The sequence below is a fragment of the Porites lutea genome, chromosome 14, assembly GCF_958299795.1.
Source record: "Porites lutea chromosome 14, jaPorLute2.1, whole genome shotgun sequence".
In the NCBI taxonomy this organism is placed as follows: Eukaryota; Metazoa; Cnidaria; class Anthozoa; order Scleractinia; family Poritidae; genus Porites; species Porites lutea.
In genome coordinates, this window is record NC_133214.1 from 12053714 (window position 1) to 12070640 (window position 16927).

The 16927-nt window shown below is 39.5% G+C and overlaps 1 protein-coding gene across 1 annotated transcript in view; it reads left to right on the plus strand.

Annotated features, from left to right (window-relative positions):
• LOC140923937 (uncharacterized) overlaps positions 1-16927 on the plus strand; it is a 34959-nt gene extending 18032 nt beyond the window's left edge. The window contains exons 16-17 of the mRNA XM_073373954.1: positions 15514-15830; positions 16790-16927. Coding sequence (XP_073230055.1) covers positions 15514-15830; positions 16790-16927 — 455 coding nt within the window. The remainder of the gene's footprint in view (positions 1-15513; positions 15831-16789) is intronic.

The window sequence follows — 16927 nt, forward strand, 5'->3', positions numbered from 1 at the left end:
TCCATGAAAGGTTCGAATCAAGGAGTATACCAAGATATCTAATATAATTTTTTTTTCTAACGGTTGACTGGTATTTGAATTATTATTAATTATTTTGATATTGGGATGAAAAGGAATAGTCTTTTGGCGTGGACGAAAGATGATATAGTTAGTTTTTTAGATATTCAAGGTTAATTTATTAACAACTAGCCACGAGCATACTTTGAAAAGTTCTTCGTTAATCTCAGGTTCAAGTTTTTTAAGATCTCCGTTTGCATAAGTTAAACTAGTATCATCGGCGAACAAGTAAAATTGAAGCTTATTTGAGGATTTATATAGATCATTAATATACAAGAGAAAAAGCTAGGGTCCCAGAACCGAATGTTGTGGTACTCCACAAAGGGTTCGATGAGAATCAGAATATAACCATTTACAGTCGTAAACTGTCTGCGACCCATTAAGTACGACTTAAACCAATCATTCACCACTCCTCTGAAGCCGTAATTTTTTAGTTTTGAGAGAAGAATATCATAATTAACCGTGTTCGAAAGCCTTTGTCAAGTCTATAAATAAACAAAAAGTGAATTGGCCTTTATCAAAATTAGAAAGAATGTCATTTAGGATTTCTAGAGTTGCGTGCTGTGTACTATTCCTACCGCGGAATCCATATTGTGATGAATATGATGTATTATGTTTATTAACAAACTTAATAAGTCTTTTATAAACCAGCTTTTCAAATATTCTGTTAAAAATTGATAACAAAGAAATTGGTCGATAGTTTCCAGGCTTAGATTCATCTCCTGATTTAAAAACTGGAACTACTTTGGCGGTTTTAAGTTTAGCTGGGAAAGAGCCTGAGGATACTGAAACATTAAAAATTTGAGCTAAGGGCTGAGAGATAATATGGCTGGACAATTTCAAAATACTGACTGGGCATGGATAGAGTCCATAGGCTTTGTTATTTGGCAGCACTTTGATTTCATCTTCGACTTCTGCAGGAACAAAAGGGTCAAAGTAGAAAGAACTTTGTATTGGCGGATCTAAAAAAAGTACTAAAATCATGATCTGGCGACGAGGAAGGGATACAAGAAGCCAACTTATGTCCAACAGTTGCAAAAAACGTGATAAGAGAATTACTTATTTCCTTTGGGTTGTATATCGTTTCCGAATTGGAGTTAACAAGGCGGTGTATTGGCTTTTTGTCACTTTTTGCCTTTATTGAGATGATATCATTCATACCTCTCCACGTTTCTTTAGAGTTGTTAATGTTTTCTTCAAAATAACGTTCATAATAATTTTTCTTGCTTTGACGCGTTAGGCTAGTTATTTTGTTTCGGTATAATTTATAATGTTCCCAATCAATATTTAAAAAAGGTTATTTTTTATTCGTATTGAAGATCTAATACCTTTGGTAATCCATGGTTTTGACAGTGTTTTTCCTCTTCGCTTGGAGAGAGTTTTCATTGAGACATGCTTGTTTATCAAGCAGTTTATTTTTTTGTAAAAAGTTGTGAACGACTTGTTTGCGTCATTGTCAGAAGAATTACTCCATTCTATTTCTTGCAGTTCAGAGAGAAACCTATTAGCATTGAAACTGGAGTAGTCACGGATTTCTTTCCTTTGCGTCGAGTAGTTCAATGGGTTTGCATGAGTTGCCACAATACAGACCTGGGTGAAGTGGTCCGTGGTGTCGGTTACAATGTTGCCACATATGAGGCTGTTTTCTAAATTGTTTGAAAAAATATTATCGATTAACGTAGCCGAGTTTCCATAAACTCTCGTGGGCTTATCGACAGCTGGTAATAGTGAAAAACTTTGAGTTAATTCTAGCAGTTCTTTAGAGTAAGAGCAATATTCAAATTTAAGAAGGTCAATGTTAAAGTCTCCCATTAAATAAATGTTTCTATTTCTCGAGGGATATAATTCTATTGACGAGGAAAGATAATTAAGGAAATCATCAGCCTCATCATGCAGTCTATAAACCACACCACAAATATTCTTTTTCTTATTTGCGTCTACTAACTCAGGTATAAATGAGCAGGGAATGCGGACTCATTTAAGCCTTTCCAGTTGTAGTTACATGTGCTCATATTTACAACGAGTGTAATTACGCTCCGCTCGGCGGCGATCACAATGCTGTGCCGGTTTATGACAACGATCGAATTGTCGAATTTGATATGTATTAACTGTAAAAACAAAAACGTCTTCCCCACATTAGTATATTGATTTCTTCTCGCCAAAAAAAAGACAACCGAAATGCTTTGTCACGATCCAGAGCGCAAAATTTCGTAGATGTCACTTTGTTTATACCAAAGTAAAGGAGGATTTTTTATTTTTATGGCCACGTACATACCTGTGATTGTTGTCTTGTCATAACCCGAATAAGTTACACTCGTCATAAATATCACCACACGTAGTTATAACTTAAAACGCTTAAATGAGACAACCCCCCTGCATGTATACCTAAATTTGCACTATATATTTCGAGACCTTTTCTTCATGTAGATCACTGTGTAAATTCAGTAAACATAAATTTCACCCTCAACCTCACGCAAGGAGTATTTATCTATAGAATTTATCGCATTAATCACACAGAAACTTGAAATTTCAACTCACCAAAATTAGTCACCTCCGTTTCTCATAAAATCACGGCAAAATGCGGCATTCTCTGTCCAAAGACACTTTAACGGAGAAACAACTCCACGCCATACATTTCTTTGTAGCGACTCGCAATGTTTGCCCCATGGCGATCCCAGAATCCTGTGCGCGAAACATGGGTCTCCAATTACTGGAAAGCAAGAAACTTGATCCAACCACTCCTCTGGTGTAAGAAAAATCTCTTCCTGATTTTGTAGTCTATCCAGGATCCATACTCTTCATCGCTGTAGTGTATTCAAAACAAATGAATAAGTCAAGTTAAACATGCACAGACGTATGCATGGGAAAAACATTTTCTTTTGGGCTGTTTTTGATATTAGGGACCCAAATGAGGCTTATAAAACGACAAAGAGAATTGCAAAAACCCACATGAACGTAAGCTTAAGTTTACGTACGCTTATCGTAAGTTTAATTTGAGCTTATACAAGACAAGAGGTCTGAACTAGATGATTTCTTTTTTTTTCCGTGATGAAAAATCTCCACAGTTCTCCACAATATGTTAGATCAATTTACCCCGTACCGAGACACCAAACCAGAGAAACATAGACTTCTAATAAAGTGCTTCGGAGCTGAATTCACTTTTGAATCCGGCTTTTAAAACGAGAAACCACAACCAAACGTTGCAGCAAAACGAAACGACTGACATAACGCCGACTGAACTTCAGACAGTTTCAAGGAAAAGAAATTATGTGATAAGTAATATGGCAATACAGTGATGATACTTACCTTTCAAATCAGTCTTTCACCAAGTGTAGAACTCAAAGGGAATCATTTTAAGTTAACAAAATGACTCCCAACAATTTTAAAATTAAAAAAATCTTCTCTGGTCATCAATATGATATGTACCCGTCACTCACGTGTCTCTGGCGTCACTTGGTTTAAAATGGTTGCCTTGGATACAGTCCTCCATCGTGCAAATTTGACGCCGCAGTAAAACGCAGGATTCCGAGCTAATTCTGCAATTCTTCCTTTCTTTCTTCCCCTCTTTTTTATTATGGACACTATATAGGGAAGGAATTGGAAAGTTGGGCTTGATGAAAATACCTGCCTTATATGTATAAGACATCTAAGTAATGGAAAACTGAACTTTGTCAGTGTTTCCATAGCCTGAGAGGAGGTGACGAGAGGGTATTCTCTCCAAGTGCCCCTTGTGTTTTTATATCAGGCTATGCAGACAAGGTAAAGAACATTTCTATTGCTTTTTATAAACTGCCTTTTGTTTTTTTCCTGAAAAAGCAAAACTCTTTGTTAGAAGCGTTTAATTGAATGAATTCTCTCTAGCTGCGAAGTGTTGTACAAAATAATGGAATTGCGTGAATAGCGCGCACTGCAAAAAGTCAAGACGTCCAACTGTGGTTGTACACTTTCGCACAAAAAACACCTCGGCAAATCAGAGCGCACCTAGTATCTTATTTACTTTATGATCGGTTTTCTCTGTAGACTTTTGAAAAAGCCCTCCCTCAAATCAATAGAGTGATTTAGCAGCAGAACGGGGATTTGGCGCCACGGCTCATGCTTTTAAAAAGATTTCTGCATGAAACAGTCTCTTGACTTGCCACGTTTATTAGAAATCGGGTTATGATTCCAGAGATAATATTATGACTACACATAAAATCAGGTTATGATTCCAGAGAAGATTCCATGCGGCGCGTAGACATTGCACCATGTCTATGATCGTGAAATGATTATATGTGCTCAATTAGCAGCACTGTTATGATTTGAAGAACGCTATTACATCACCACATGAATAATCACATATGATTGTCATTCCATAGCCTGAATTCCTGTGCCTCTTTTTCGACTAAGTTTTAATGTCTAGGCTGACGTGGATAACTGAGATAAAAACAAAAAAGACAAATTTCGTTAGAAAGACAACGTGGAAGTTTAATTTTGTAGCGGTGGTGAGAAAATGAGAATTAAATGTTAGCGGCCAGTACGGTGAAAAAGAGCGGTAGTGAAAAATAAATCGAACAGCAACACAAGCAGAAATTTTTTTTGTGAGAACATACGACATTTACTCCGTAAAACGCGTAAAAGGAAAAATTCACTTTGTAGTCGTGCAACAACAAAAGCAAACTCAAAGAAATGTACAAAAAAGTGTGCCTACACGTGCAAAGTTATAATTTTGGTAATTAGACCTATTGTTGTTGTTGTTTTTCTTTTTTGGTCGTCCTAAATGCACCTATCAATATGATGCCGGCGGTGGTGTGTGTGTTTGTGTGTGTGTGTGTGTGCGTGTGGGGGGGGGGGGGGGGGGGGTGATGGGGAGGCAGGGCATGGGGTGGGGATTTGATTGTCTTTGTTGGCCCTGGGGTAGGGCACTTGACTAATCCAGGAGCCCTCCATCTCCCATATAAGCCCTTGGAGTCAACCATTTCCGACGAAAAATTATTTATAGAAATAGCTTTCGCGGAATATTTTTCACGCCCTCTCAATAATATCCAATCAGAGCAGAGCTATGATCATACGTCACACGCTGAGTCACAGAAGCGTGATTTGAAATCTCTGCAAACAATGGCGGTAGCCAGCGTGGAAGATTATCTGATGATAGTTCTGATCTTCTATCGGGTTATAAATATCCGCTTAAAGCCTAATAACAAAAAGAAAAAGGTGATACACTCATGCGACGTCTTCAAGTTTACCTGTAATCTTGACGGTTGGCTACATATCATAAGTTTTATCACGAACAACCCAGTCCCGGCCCTCGATAGCGGGTAAATAAATATTGAAAATCAAGCTCTTTAGTTACTTTACTTTACTGGTTAACTCACTTGTGCAATGCTTTGGAGCTTTTCACTAATTCCACAAAGGACCACACTGCATCAAGCCACAGTTAATTTTGAAGTAAAAATTATGTTGTTCCAACTGTGTTACAGATCGAACACGGATTGCATCTTTCGCTTGCGCGGCGGCTGTAATTGTGCGAGATCTGAGGTCGCGAATTATGAACGGAGTTTTATAAGCCAAACAAGAATCGCCGAAAGGCGATTTTTAACTGGGCTGCCAAGGGGCTATTTTTTCTTAGGGGAGGGGGCGGCTATACACACTCAGGCTACCATAAAACCTTGTCGGCAACCATTGCATGCGACAGAACCTCATGTGAGACTGAAACATAAACTCATTCAGCACATTGTACCCTTTTGAAAGACTTTCGTAACCCAAAAAAAAGAGTACCATTTTTAAGTGGGGGCTGTATAATAACTTTTAAATTCCGCCATTATGAATAAAAATAGACAAGTTAGCCATTAATTCTAAGCAGGAAACAATTTGCATTATTTCCACGTACCCCTCCCCTAATCCCTCTGTGCCCCAAAATATAGCGTGACAGTATAACGTGAACTAATTTGACGTAACTGGAAATTCCAAAAATTGTTGTCGTTCTACGAGTATAATGAGCTGATTTACACTAGACAGAAATATTGTATTGTATGAAAACCAGAAGTATACTAAAACAGACAGTTAACTGCCCATTGATCCCGCCTGATCCAGGGGCCTCACTGACTGCACGGAGTTCACAAACATGCGAACTCTAAAGTTCAAAAGTCACCTTCACAGTTGTGTTTATCGCTGCCGTCAATCATAATTACGATCACAAGCAACGAACCTTGAAACAGAGAAACACACAAAACGGATCGAAATCCACAAATCACAAACCATGACCTTTTGAACCCGTGAAGTAAAGTTTTGTTTCCTAAGAGGTCCGTTAAGATGATTGACAGCAGCGTAAAACGCAATCGTCGGTTGGCTTCTGAACTTCAGAATTCGCATGTTTGTGAAAAGTGCGATCCTAATTTGCGGTCCACAGTCTACAAGAAAACGCACTATTTTTTCCACAAGAAGAAAAATATTCATTTTAAGATTTCCCTCATGGTATTTTTCTCTAACTTAAAGGAATAAAATCCTTTGCATTTTGAGACCTAAAAAGTTTAAAGATTTCTCGCTCGCATGTTGCGTTCACCAGCACGCACTTCAAACAATGTAAATTGATGAAACGATCGATAACATATTTTTTACCTGATACCGATGCGAGTTAAAAATTCGCTCCAGTTCTGTTTGTCTCACCCAAGACGAACTTTTCTTCATGGAAGATAACTATGCCGCTTTATAACTCGTCCGAAGTTTTTGTGACAGCTAAACAATATGGAAACACTATTCACAGTGACTCCTTGGATGTTAAAAAGACTGAACGTGACGCACTATTATGCCTTTGTTTACTTTTGATCACATCTTCAAGGGAAGTCTCTCTTTTCAAGCGATTCATCTCAGTGCACAATAATTGACCGTTATATTAGTTAAAACCCTATGGTTCATTTATGTTAGTGCTGTTTTTGCCCCTCACATTGACTGTGTTCGTTCGTATTCAAAACACCTTTACAAAAATAAAGGTCGTATAAGTCATGTGTGTTATGTTTCGAGATAAATGGATTATACGCTATTTTAAGTTTCCATTTTACGGTGACTTCAGTTAACATCTTCATAAAATGGTAAAAGAAACATCAAGAAACATCACGAGAGCTGAAAACTTTCAAAGGCATGTTTCTGAAACTCGCTAATGCTGACATCAATTTTGCGTGCTTGCTGAATGGGCGAAAACACAGAATTATGATCACAAAATCATGTACAAATTTAATGATAAAAGCTTAGCAAGATACAAATACAAACAAAAGCAAACCCCCTGAAACCTCGACGTGGGCTACACTTGTATGCTCTACTCAGTCACCAAACCTTGTCAGTAATAGCTCCTATTTTCCTCAAGTCGCTCTCTGTGAAGCTCCCGGGTGGGATGTCCCGGTGAAGCTTTAAACTTGTGTGCGAAATTCTCAGAGTCCCTATTTTTGTCCGTGTCTTCTTTATCCTCAGTATCCGAAATTTAGACCTCCAAAGTGGCGTGTGTTGCATTAAATAGAAGGAAATATTTAAAGGAAAAGCCAGTCTTCTAACATGGCAAAGTTGTCACGTCCCTCGCTCATGGACGTGCGTAGTGCCATTCATCGGCAACTAAGTTGTTCGCTTCACTGACTACGAAGGCTTACAATCAAGTCTTCAGCCATAGTGTCGTCAACTGGTGAAATACCTTGCTCATAAATTGTGCTTCTTAATTGCTCATGTACTACATCGATCGATAATTCTCTCTTTGAGTTCACGAAGCGGCCACGGCGTTCCAAACCTGACGCTCACAGTCATCTTTTAGTGTGAACCTACCGTGAACAGCGTGTCGGTTTGAATGCAACGCGAGCATTTCTCTGAGTTTCCCAGCACCAACATCATCTAACTGACTTAAACTCGAACAATAAAAAAATTATAGAGTGACTCCCATGATCGAATCGCTTCGAACAACGCAAATAGCCTTCTTCAGGTTCGCAACGCTTTGTGGGTTTTTCAGGGGGAGCGCAGCCGAGGTACAAAAAGTATCCGTGAAAGGCTCCGTGCAAGAGAAACTCATATGAAACCATTTGTGAGAACATCGTTTCTCGGTACCAGACCCTCGTGTCTTCCCTCCCCCGGGAGGCCGTTTTTCGCCGCAGACCACCGAAAGCCCATTTTATGACTGGGCGCACAGGCAGCCCAGTAACAAGACGCTGTGTGAGCGTATATTTGGGCGTGGTCGTACTACGGGTATGATACTTTGAACATGCCTTATTGCAGCTAAAGAACTGTCATCATATCTTACCAGAGAAGACAAATCCTTTACTGCACTTGTTTGCTGAACCGCACAGCTTATACAGTATGTCCCAATCCACAACAAAAATAGTGTCATTTCACGACAATGTTTGAAAATATGCACATCTTCAATGCAGACATGCTTGGAGCCAAATTGCAACATAGGACAAAGTGGTTACAGCCCGGAGAGTAAGGTTTATCTCAGCTCCACTGATACTGACAGATGTGTTTTCACACCCATAACTTTGTATAGTGTATTCCGGTTACTAACAAGGGCAAATAAAGTTCCTTAAAGTCCAGTATCCACAAGAATTAATAAGAGAGTATCACATTGCATAAACTACTATAGGGCAGCACTGTTAACAGGAATATTGGTAACTATTAACATTTGATATACTACAATTTTCAACATTGCTTGAGAAAAGATGAGGTTCAAAAGGTGGCAATATGTACACCTTTAAGTTCATATATATCCTCATTCCTATGTAAGAGTCTAAAAATATTGTACTAATTTATGCATGGATGGTATTTCCAACAATACACATGTCCCTTGACTATGACTGTTAGGATACATATCTCTAGCATGAGAATCAAATACATTATATCCCCCAGCCTCAGTGCTGTAGATACCAACACCAATAATTGCCACCGTTAAAATGAATGAGTTGTAGTTCAGTGCCAAGAGTGTTTGAAATGCTGTAACCTGTGAGTGGCATATAAAGTAGTGATGGATGTTACAAGTATAACTGTCACTGTATTCAAGGTGGAAAAATTGCTCAAACACTGTAACCATTCCTGGCAATTCTGTCTTGCAAGCAGTGACAGACAAGAATATAATTGAATACCAACAATCATTATTTGAGTCATATCATCAACTGAAGTCATCTTTGTTATCTTACTGTAAATTAAAGCGCACAGGCTCATTGCGACACATCGTTGTCCACCATTTTCCCCAAATCCTGTAACATTTCCATGACAGTATGGAGCATTAATTGCTTTTGTAGCATCTACATAAACTGAAGATCCTGGATTCTTCTCTATATCAGTACAAAGCTTAAATTGGCCAAAATTAACCCGGTGATTCAAACTGTTTTAAGCACCATAAAATGGACAATTACATGTACAGAGGGGCAAATTCTTACTTAGAAGCCTATTTGGATATCTCATTCCACCTAAATCGCCTGTGCTCTGATGCCTGGACGACAGATACACCTTCCCTCGTTTACGAACTAGTTTTGGAGTTGCCCCTTAAGTAAAAACTTCACACTGTTACTGTTACTTCAGTACCTGTTTAAGTGTAAACCTTTTCTACTTTTAACGTAACGATGAATTTCGGACGACAATCGTGTATTTTTCCGAATACTCTTCCATACAAAAAGTGTCACTTTCCGTGTTTTCTGTAACAAAGATTTTAATTTGTTCATTGGTAGTCTGCTAGGGGTATGACGGTAACCGTTCGTTTTGTTCCATGGTCAGATCGTTGACATCGTTCCAAGTCAGATCGTTCCAATCAATAGTCAGATCGTTCCATAAAATAGTCAGTTCGTTCCACAAAAAAGTCAGTTCGTTCCACATATGAAAAGTCAAGTAAATCTTTCTAAATTTGTTGAGTGAACTTTATCGAGAAAAAAAAGGTTTCGTTCATACCACAAGCTTATAAAATAATAATCGATCCAAAGTCGATTCGATCCATCCTAAAATCGTTTGAAAACAAATAAGAGACGATTTCAACCAGCCACGGGCTTTAACATTTAAACCGCTGCTTTGAGAGTCTTGAACTAGAATTGATCGATAGTTTTGAAAGATATAGCACAACAAGTAAAAGCTATGCCGCTCTGAAGGTACAGTATTTTGAAGCGCTTGTAACCCAAATAGGGACCTTAAGATACTCTGGACGCGGCCGAGGAGGACGTCAGCCGGAAGTGAAATGTTCAATTCTTGGAACTAATTAGCATAATGCCACAGCGTCGACCTGAAGTCGCGACGGTGAAAACTAGAAGTTTGGCCGCCTCGTAAAACGGTGAGTTGGTTTTCTTGTTTTCAGTGCAGAAATTGCTTTTCGTACAGGATTTTCGATCCATTTTACTTCAAGAGACACATTTAAGTGTTTTTTAGTGTGGTGTTCTCTCAAGATTGACTCTTATTTTTTTGCTATCAAGCCTTTTGGGTTCAGTGTTTTGGTGGCAACCGAGAATGAAAGCGCTGAGTCTTTCGACATAAATGTAACACTATAACTGCTTGTTTTAAGGGGACAACGTTCTCGCTTTAGGATAGTATTTGAAAAATTTAAGAGACGAGAAGTCGAATAAACTTGAAGATGCATGTCGGAGAAAATTGAGATCTTGAACAAGACGCCATGGTTCATTTATTAACTTTTATAATTTTGTTTTGTTCACTTTCAGTTCAGCGATGGAGCGGTCAAAATCAAGATCAAAAATCAAGATCAAAATCTCGCCTTAGTACGGGAAGTTCTCATAACAGAACCATATCGTTTTAAAGCAAGATCTAGAACAACGGAAAGCGAAAACGTCTGGCAACAAATAGCTGATAACCTGAACTCCGATCATACCCTCAAGTTTCCCTCGAAGAAATTTGCTTTTTTTTAGAGAAACTGGAGTCATAGCCGGCAGCACAAATTTTTCCTCCAATAAAAGATCGTTAAGGTATCAATCAAGGAAGACTTCACGAGTTTTTCTGAAAGTCATGGAATTAAAACACGAAAGCATTACTTTATCCTGTCTCGTCAGGCGAGCACTCAACCCAACCTGCTCAATCTTAATTTGTTTTTCCCGCGAAGATGGCGGCGTCCTCGCTCCAGCCTTTCTCCGTTCTCTTTACTGCCGCGTCCAGGGTATCTTAAGGTCCCTAATATTTCTTTGCAGCGGCCGATTTATGCAAATTTTGAAAACAACTCGAGTTTCGAATTACAATCTCGATTTTATGGTAATTTGTCGTGCCGAAAATATAATGGACTAACCTGGTTTAAACCAATGAAATTGAAAGTTCTGTTATAAATAAATTTCCCACGACCACATCTCAATTCAACTTCTTTTATTTCCTCCACAACACAATTTTCCTTCTGTACAACTAGCTCATTACCTTCTCTTGTCGTCACCTCGCTGCCATCAAAACACTAACACAAAACTTGCTGATAATGCAAAATCCCGACGCACAGCATCGCATGAAAAAACACAACACGCAATACAAAAACAAGTACATTAACCGTCACCCTGCTAAACAAAATTGAAATAATAAAAAGAATTGTTGCAGTTATCACAGTAGTTCCAAAAGAAGCCTAAGTCCCTTTTGGTTTCAATTGTTGACAATCGTCTCTTCCTTCATCGGAACAGATTTTTCTTACAGGCAACGCGCTGTGTTCCGCAATGCAAAAAACAAAATCACTATTGTCACACTGAAAACCAGCTACACAAATCTTGCGACTCTCAAACTTGTTCAACATTCCTCGAGCTCTATTCAAACTCTTACCCATTTTACACGTACACTCCTGAAATTCCGATTTGTTATTACGTCTATGGGGTCCATGAGCCTTTGATGTCATTGAATGTCTTGATAATTTCCTTTGTTTTTCTTTGAGTTCGCGGACCAGCCCATTCTGAAAACACTCAGTCTTATTTTTTAGTGTGGGCTTACCACGAACAGTGTGTGCATTTGTAAGTTTAACCCGGGATTATATAAACACGTTCCTCGAAACGCCGCGGCCAAATGTTATCCAAACTGATTCTCACTGTTGCTTCGAAAAATTTCGGATCAAGCGATATCCAAATCGTCCCTCATTGGATTATCCACTCGACCTAACAAAATCGACCAATTACAAAAAATGGAAATAAAATGAAGAAAACAGCAAATTCAGATGACCTCTTAGGAAACATGCAATTAAAACTGTCTTTCTATGATTGGTGCATTTCGATCCTCTCGTCAAAAAAATGTCAGACGTCAATCATCTTAGCGGACCTCTTAGGAAACGAAAGTTTTCTTCAACGGGTTCAAAAGGTCATTGTTTATGATTTGTGATTGGTGGATTTCGATCCGTTTTTTGTGTTTCTGTGTTTCAAGGTTCGTTGCTTGTGATCTTATTGTGACCAAAACCCGACGTTGATATTCCAAATATTTTTGATAGATTTCATCCCTGGACTTCAGACTTCTAAATTTGGATGAGGCAAAAATACTGAAGAGTCAGATTAACTTTTGAGATCGTAAAAGTGCGATTAAGTGCCGTGTGCAAGCAGAGCTTTCTTTCCCACATGCCTCTTACCTTGTACAAGACGTTCGCGTGGCAGACACTCGCCTCGCTTCGCTTGTTTACTTGCCTTGTTTACGCTAACACGTATTGCGTGCCTATTGCACATTTGCGTCAAAACAAGCCGTTTCCATTACTCTATTTGGGCCACGCCCAAATAATTAATGTGGCTGTGAATGAAAACGGCTTTTGATAACATACAATCTCAACGGCGAATATTTCAAGAGGACATATCAAACAAAACAACGAGATGTTCAACAGGAATGAAATCGAATTAAAAGCGAAATTTACTGTCATGCTAAGGGTTTCATTTACACAGTACAACAACTGTCGATACAGAATCTACTACGCCTGGTATTTTTCTCTTGCTACTAGGCAACTAAGTAACATGTAAACAAGGAAAATAACAGGCAGTCATAAAATTAAAAAAGGAGCGAGCCGATGGGGCTAGCGACTTCAAAGGATTAAAATCCTTGAATGATTGAAAGGTTCTCAAAGGTTTCTCAGCGGAAGTTAGATGTTTCGGTATGTCACGTCCTCCTGCATATTCCTTTTGCAGTTTTTTGAGGTCTACAAGTATATGCTGCGGCCATAAAATCTTGTAGCATCTTGAGAAATAGTGTGATTGCCAAGCAGAGTTTAATTTCTTCCTGAGTTTGATAATTCTGCACTCAAAGGGTTTTTGTAGCTTTCATGTCTTGTGGCAACTAAATAATAACTTATATAGCACCATCAAAATGAATAAAAATCCGGACAACATAAACCGATACCTTTCTTCACTTCGACGTTTTGCTTCTTTAAAGGAAATCCTTCAAAATCATGAGAAAACATCTTGATTTTCGCTGTCCCAGGTTGCGGTAAATAAGACACAGAAGACACGACAGTTTCTACTTACAAAGGCCGCGGAAGGCGCAAAATTGCCTCCGATTTGCCGGTTCCACAACCCGGGGGGGGGGGGGGAGGGGGGCACTTGGGTATTTTTTGGCACCCCGTTCTAGAAAAAATTTCCCCTAAAATTGACACGCGTTCTAGAAATGGGCCAATTTTTTATACCCCGTTGTAGAATTCGCCCCAAACTGATACCCCGTTCTAGAAATGGGCCACTTTTTTATACTCCGTTCTAGGAGGCAACAAGAGTACAACGGTTTGCTTGTTAACGCATTGAGCCGTATTTTTAAAAGCAATCTATCCTTGAATAATTTCAAATGGCTGCTTACAACAGTGGAGCTTTGATGCATTCGAAATATTATACCCCGTTCTAGAAAACGCCTCTGAAATGGATACCCCGTTCTAAATCAGGAGCTTCAAAATCACGACCCCTTTGGGCGGCACATACCCGTATAGGTAATGTATGGGAGTACCCCCCCCGCGCGGGTTCCACAATCAGCCGTTGCAGACCTTACCGTAAGAGCTCGTAAGCGCTCCAATTCCCTTTTTAAAAGTCTGGCTCTCCAACAAAGAGTTTCACTTTTTAATTCTTTGAAAAGCCCCTTTTAAATAAGGGGGATGGAATACAACATTACGAGCAGTACTACAACAGCAAACACGACCTCGTGCGTTGCAATAAAATATAGCAATATTTTTAAGCCAGATTACATATTATTTATATTAACTCGAAACCAGCTTTCCTCGGTTGTAAGGGAAGGAACGGAGGCAGGAGCTACGGTGATTGAACAAGGAGTAAACTTGTTGGCCAATTTCCCTCTTTCGTCGACATTTTTTTCTCACTACAGAAATATGCGGACGTCCTCGAAAACACAGTAATTTCGCGGGAAAGCCTGTTCTAAAAATAATTCTTTACGGGAATGGGTTGACTCAAGGGTACTGCACATATGGAGGCTACAAGTAATCGGCTCCTGGTCAGGAGCCGATTACTTGTTCTCCCAGGGGAGGGGATATTTGAATCTTTCTTCGCCCGACGTGGAGATATTTGACTGTTGACTCGGACGAAAAAGACTGAGACCGAACATATGTTTCCCGCTATCCACGCTTCACGCATGCGCCGTACGGTCTGGAAAGATCTGGAAATCATGGAGGCCAACGGGAACAAGCGGAAGCTGAGAGGATCTCACTGTTTTGTCCGCAAATTTTGTTTGTTTTAGCGTGTTTTTGATCAACTGAACCTGTTAAGATACTGTGGTATCAAAGTAAACGGAAGTAAAGAGAAACCAAGGCGATTCTTGCAAGTACAATTGATCAGTGTCTGGCTCATTCGCTACAATCACTGTATTAAGCTTGTAAAACTGACTTCTGCTGCTTTCTTTGTACCCTTTGCTAAGAATGGTATATTTAAACTTACAATATGTGGACTTTCTCCCGAAAGGTTTCTGTATTCTACGTAGTGTAACACGGATTATGGTTAAAAGGTATAATTGCAGTGTAACAGGAACATGTATCTAATTGGTGATGCAGCAATAAAGATTGCAGACTTTTATTTGGAGATATTTTCATCGTGCCTTTCCTGGGTTCTGCCTTGGGAGATTTGATAGCAATGTGGCAATTTGATAGCAATTTTATTGCATTTGACTGGAATGATTTGCCTGTGGGCAGGGAATTTGACGGCAAATTTTTGAAAAATCTCAAATCCCCACCCCATGCCCTGCCTCCCCCCGCCCGCCGGCTTTACATTGATAGGTGCATAATGCTGTGGCCGTTTAACATTACACGATTTTATTTTTGTGCGACTAAATTATAAGTCGAGTAACGCCGAGAGCGTCGCTTTTAGCCCTGGCTAAATCTTTATACAGATCTAGTGGAACCTCGATAATAAGGCCACCATTGGGCCCCCCAAAAATTGCCGTATCAACGGGGTGGCCGTATTAACGAGGGTCTTTTTACAAGAAAGTGTATGGCGGTTTTTGCCAGGCGGCCAAAAAAAGTGGCCGTAATAACGAGGTGGGTCTAAGGTGGGATTCCACTGTATTATGATATTTATAGTTACAATGATTTTTTTGCAGGTTGCCAGCCTGTTGGCGTGACAGATCCTAACAGGATTCCAAATGCTCAAATGACGGCCAGCAGCTACTACAGTACAGGGTACTACCCATACAACGCCCGACTCAATAATGGATGGGGTGCAGGAGGATGGACCCCGAAAACTAAACGAGGTCCTAGAACAGACTGGCTTCAAGTTGATATGGCTAAAGTTCGATCTGTGTGTGGAGTAGCAACGCAAGGGATTACAAGATACAGCGAGTGGACCACAAGCTACGTTCTGCGTATGTCTAAAGACGGAATTACTTGGAACTCTTATGAGGAGAACAATACTGAGAAGGTTAGATAAAGGATCGTGAATATATGCCGTTTTATTTTTATACTGCCTTGTTATTCCCTTAACGCAAACTGGAGGGAAAGTGACAACACTTTAGAGCTAATCCGTGCAAAAATCAACCAACATCGCCAATTTGCAGCAAGGGGGAAAAATTCAAATTCGTTCCTCTTTTGTATAGCCTGTTCACCCACCCTCTATTTTCTCTTCAAAGTCTCGCATCGAGCGCGCGTGATAATAAATAAAATCCTCGCGGGATTTATTGACCGCCAGCGCAAGAGATTAGGGGTGGTGGAAGAAGAAAATAGTTCCTCATTTTTCTTTTTCTTGCGTGCTAGCCGGTGTTTTTAAAATAGAGCGAAAAGAAAAATAAAACAACGTCTTTGTACGGGCTACATTTTGTATACAGTTAGATGTCAGTAAGTATAAAAAAGCCATATAGTGTTTTCCTCGAAAGATCTCTTTGTTTTTGAGAGAACCGAAGAAAACCGTTTTGCGGCCCGGAGCCAATTTTGCGATCCCAAAACAAGATTGAAACAGGGGCTGTTTACCATTTACATGGGAAAACCGGTCGCTTCACGGTTTGGGCAGATGGTAGGCAAAATTCGGGGCTGGTAAACTTCGCCCCGGAATCAGGTTTATCATTTGTAGGAATCAGTTCCTTTTGCCAAATAACGGCCGCCAAGGCTTGAAAATGGAACACGAATTTCCGTTTGGGATATTCTTCCGTAAAAATACCTTTTCTGATGTTCCAGTGCTCCCGGAAATGTTACACTGAAACAACCCAAAAATTCAGGTTCCATTTACCTTCTAAATGGATTTTCCGGAAACGTTTTGTAAATGCTGCAAACAACCAGACTTAACTCTGACTGAGTTAAGTTTCGGCCTCGATCTGCCTAATTCTTCATATCCTATACTCAGCCTCATTCATTAATTGCTAAATATTCATTTTTTTTAATTCGTAGGTGTTCCAAGGAAACACAGATCAAAATACGATTGTGAAGCACTCCTTTCCTACTGCCGTGAAAGCCAGATTTGTTCGATTTTATTACGTTAGTTACAATAACTGGCCTGCAATAAGAGTTGAAATATATGTTAATTAA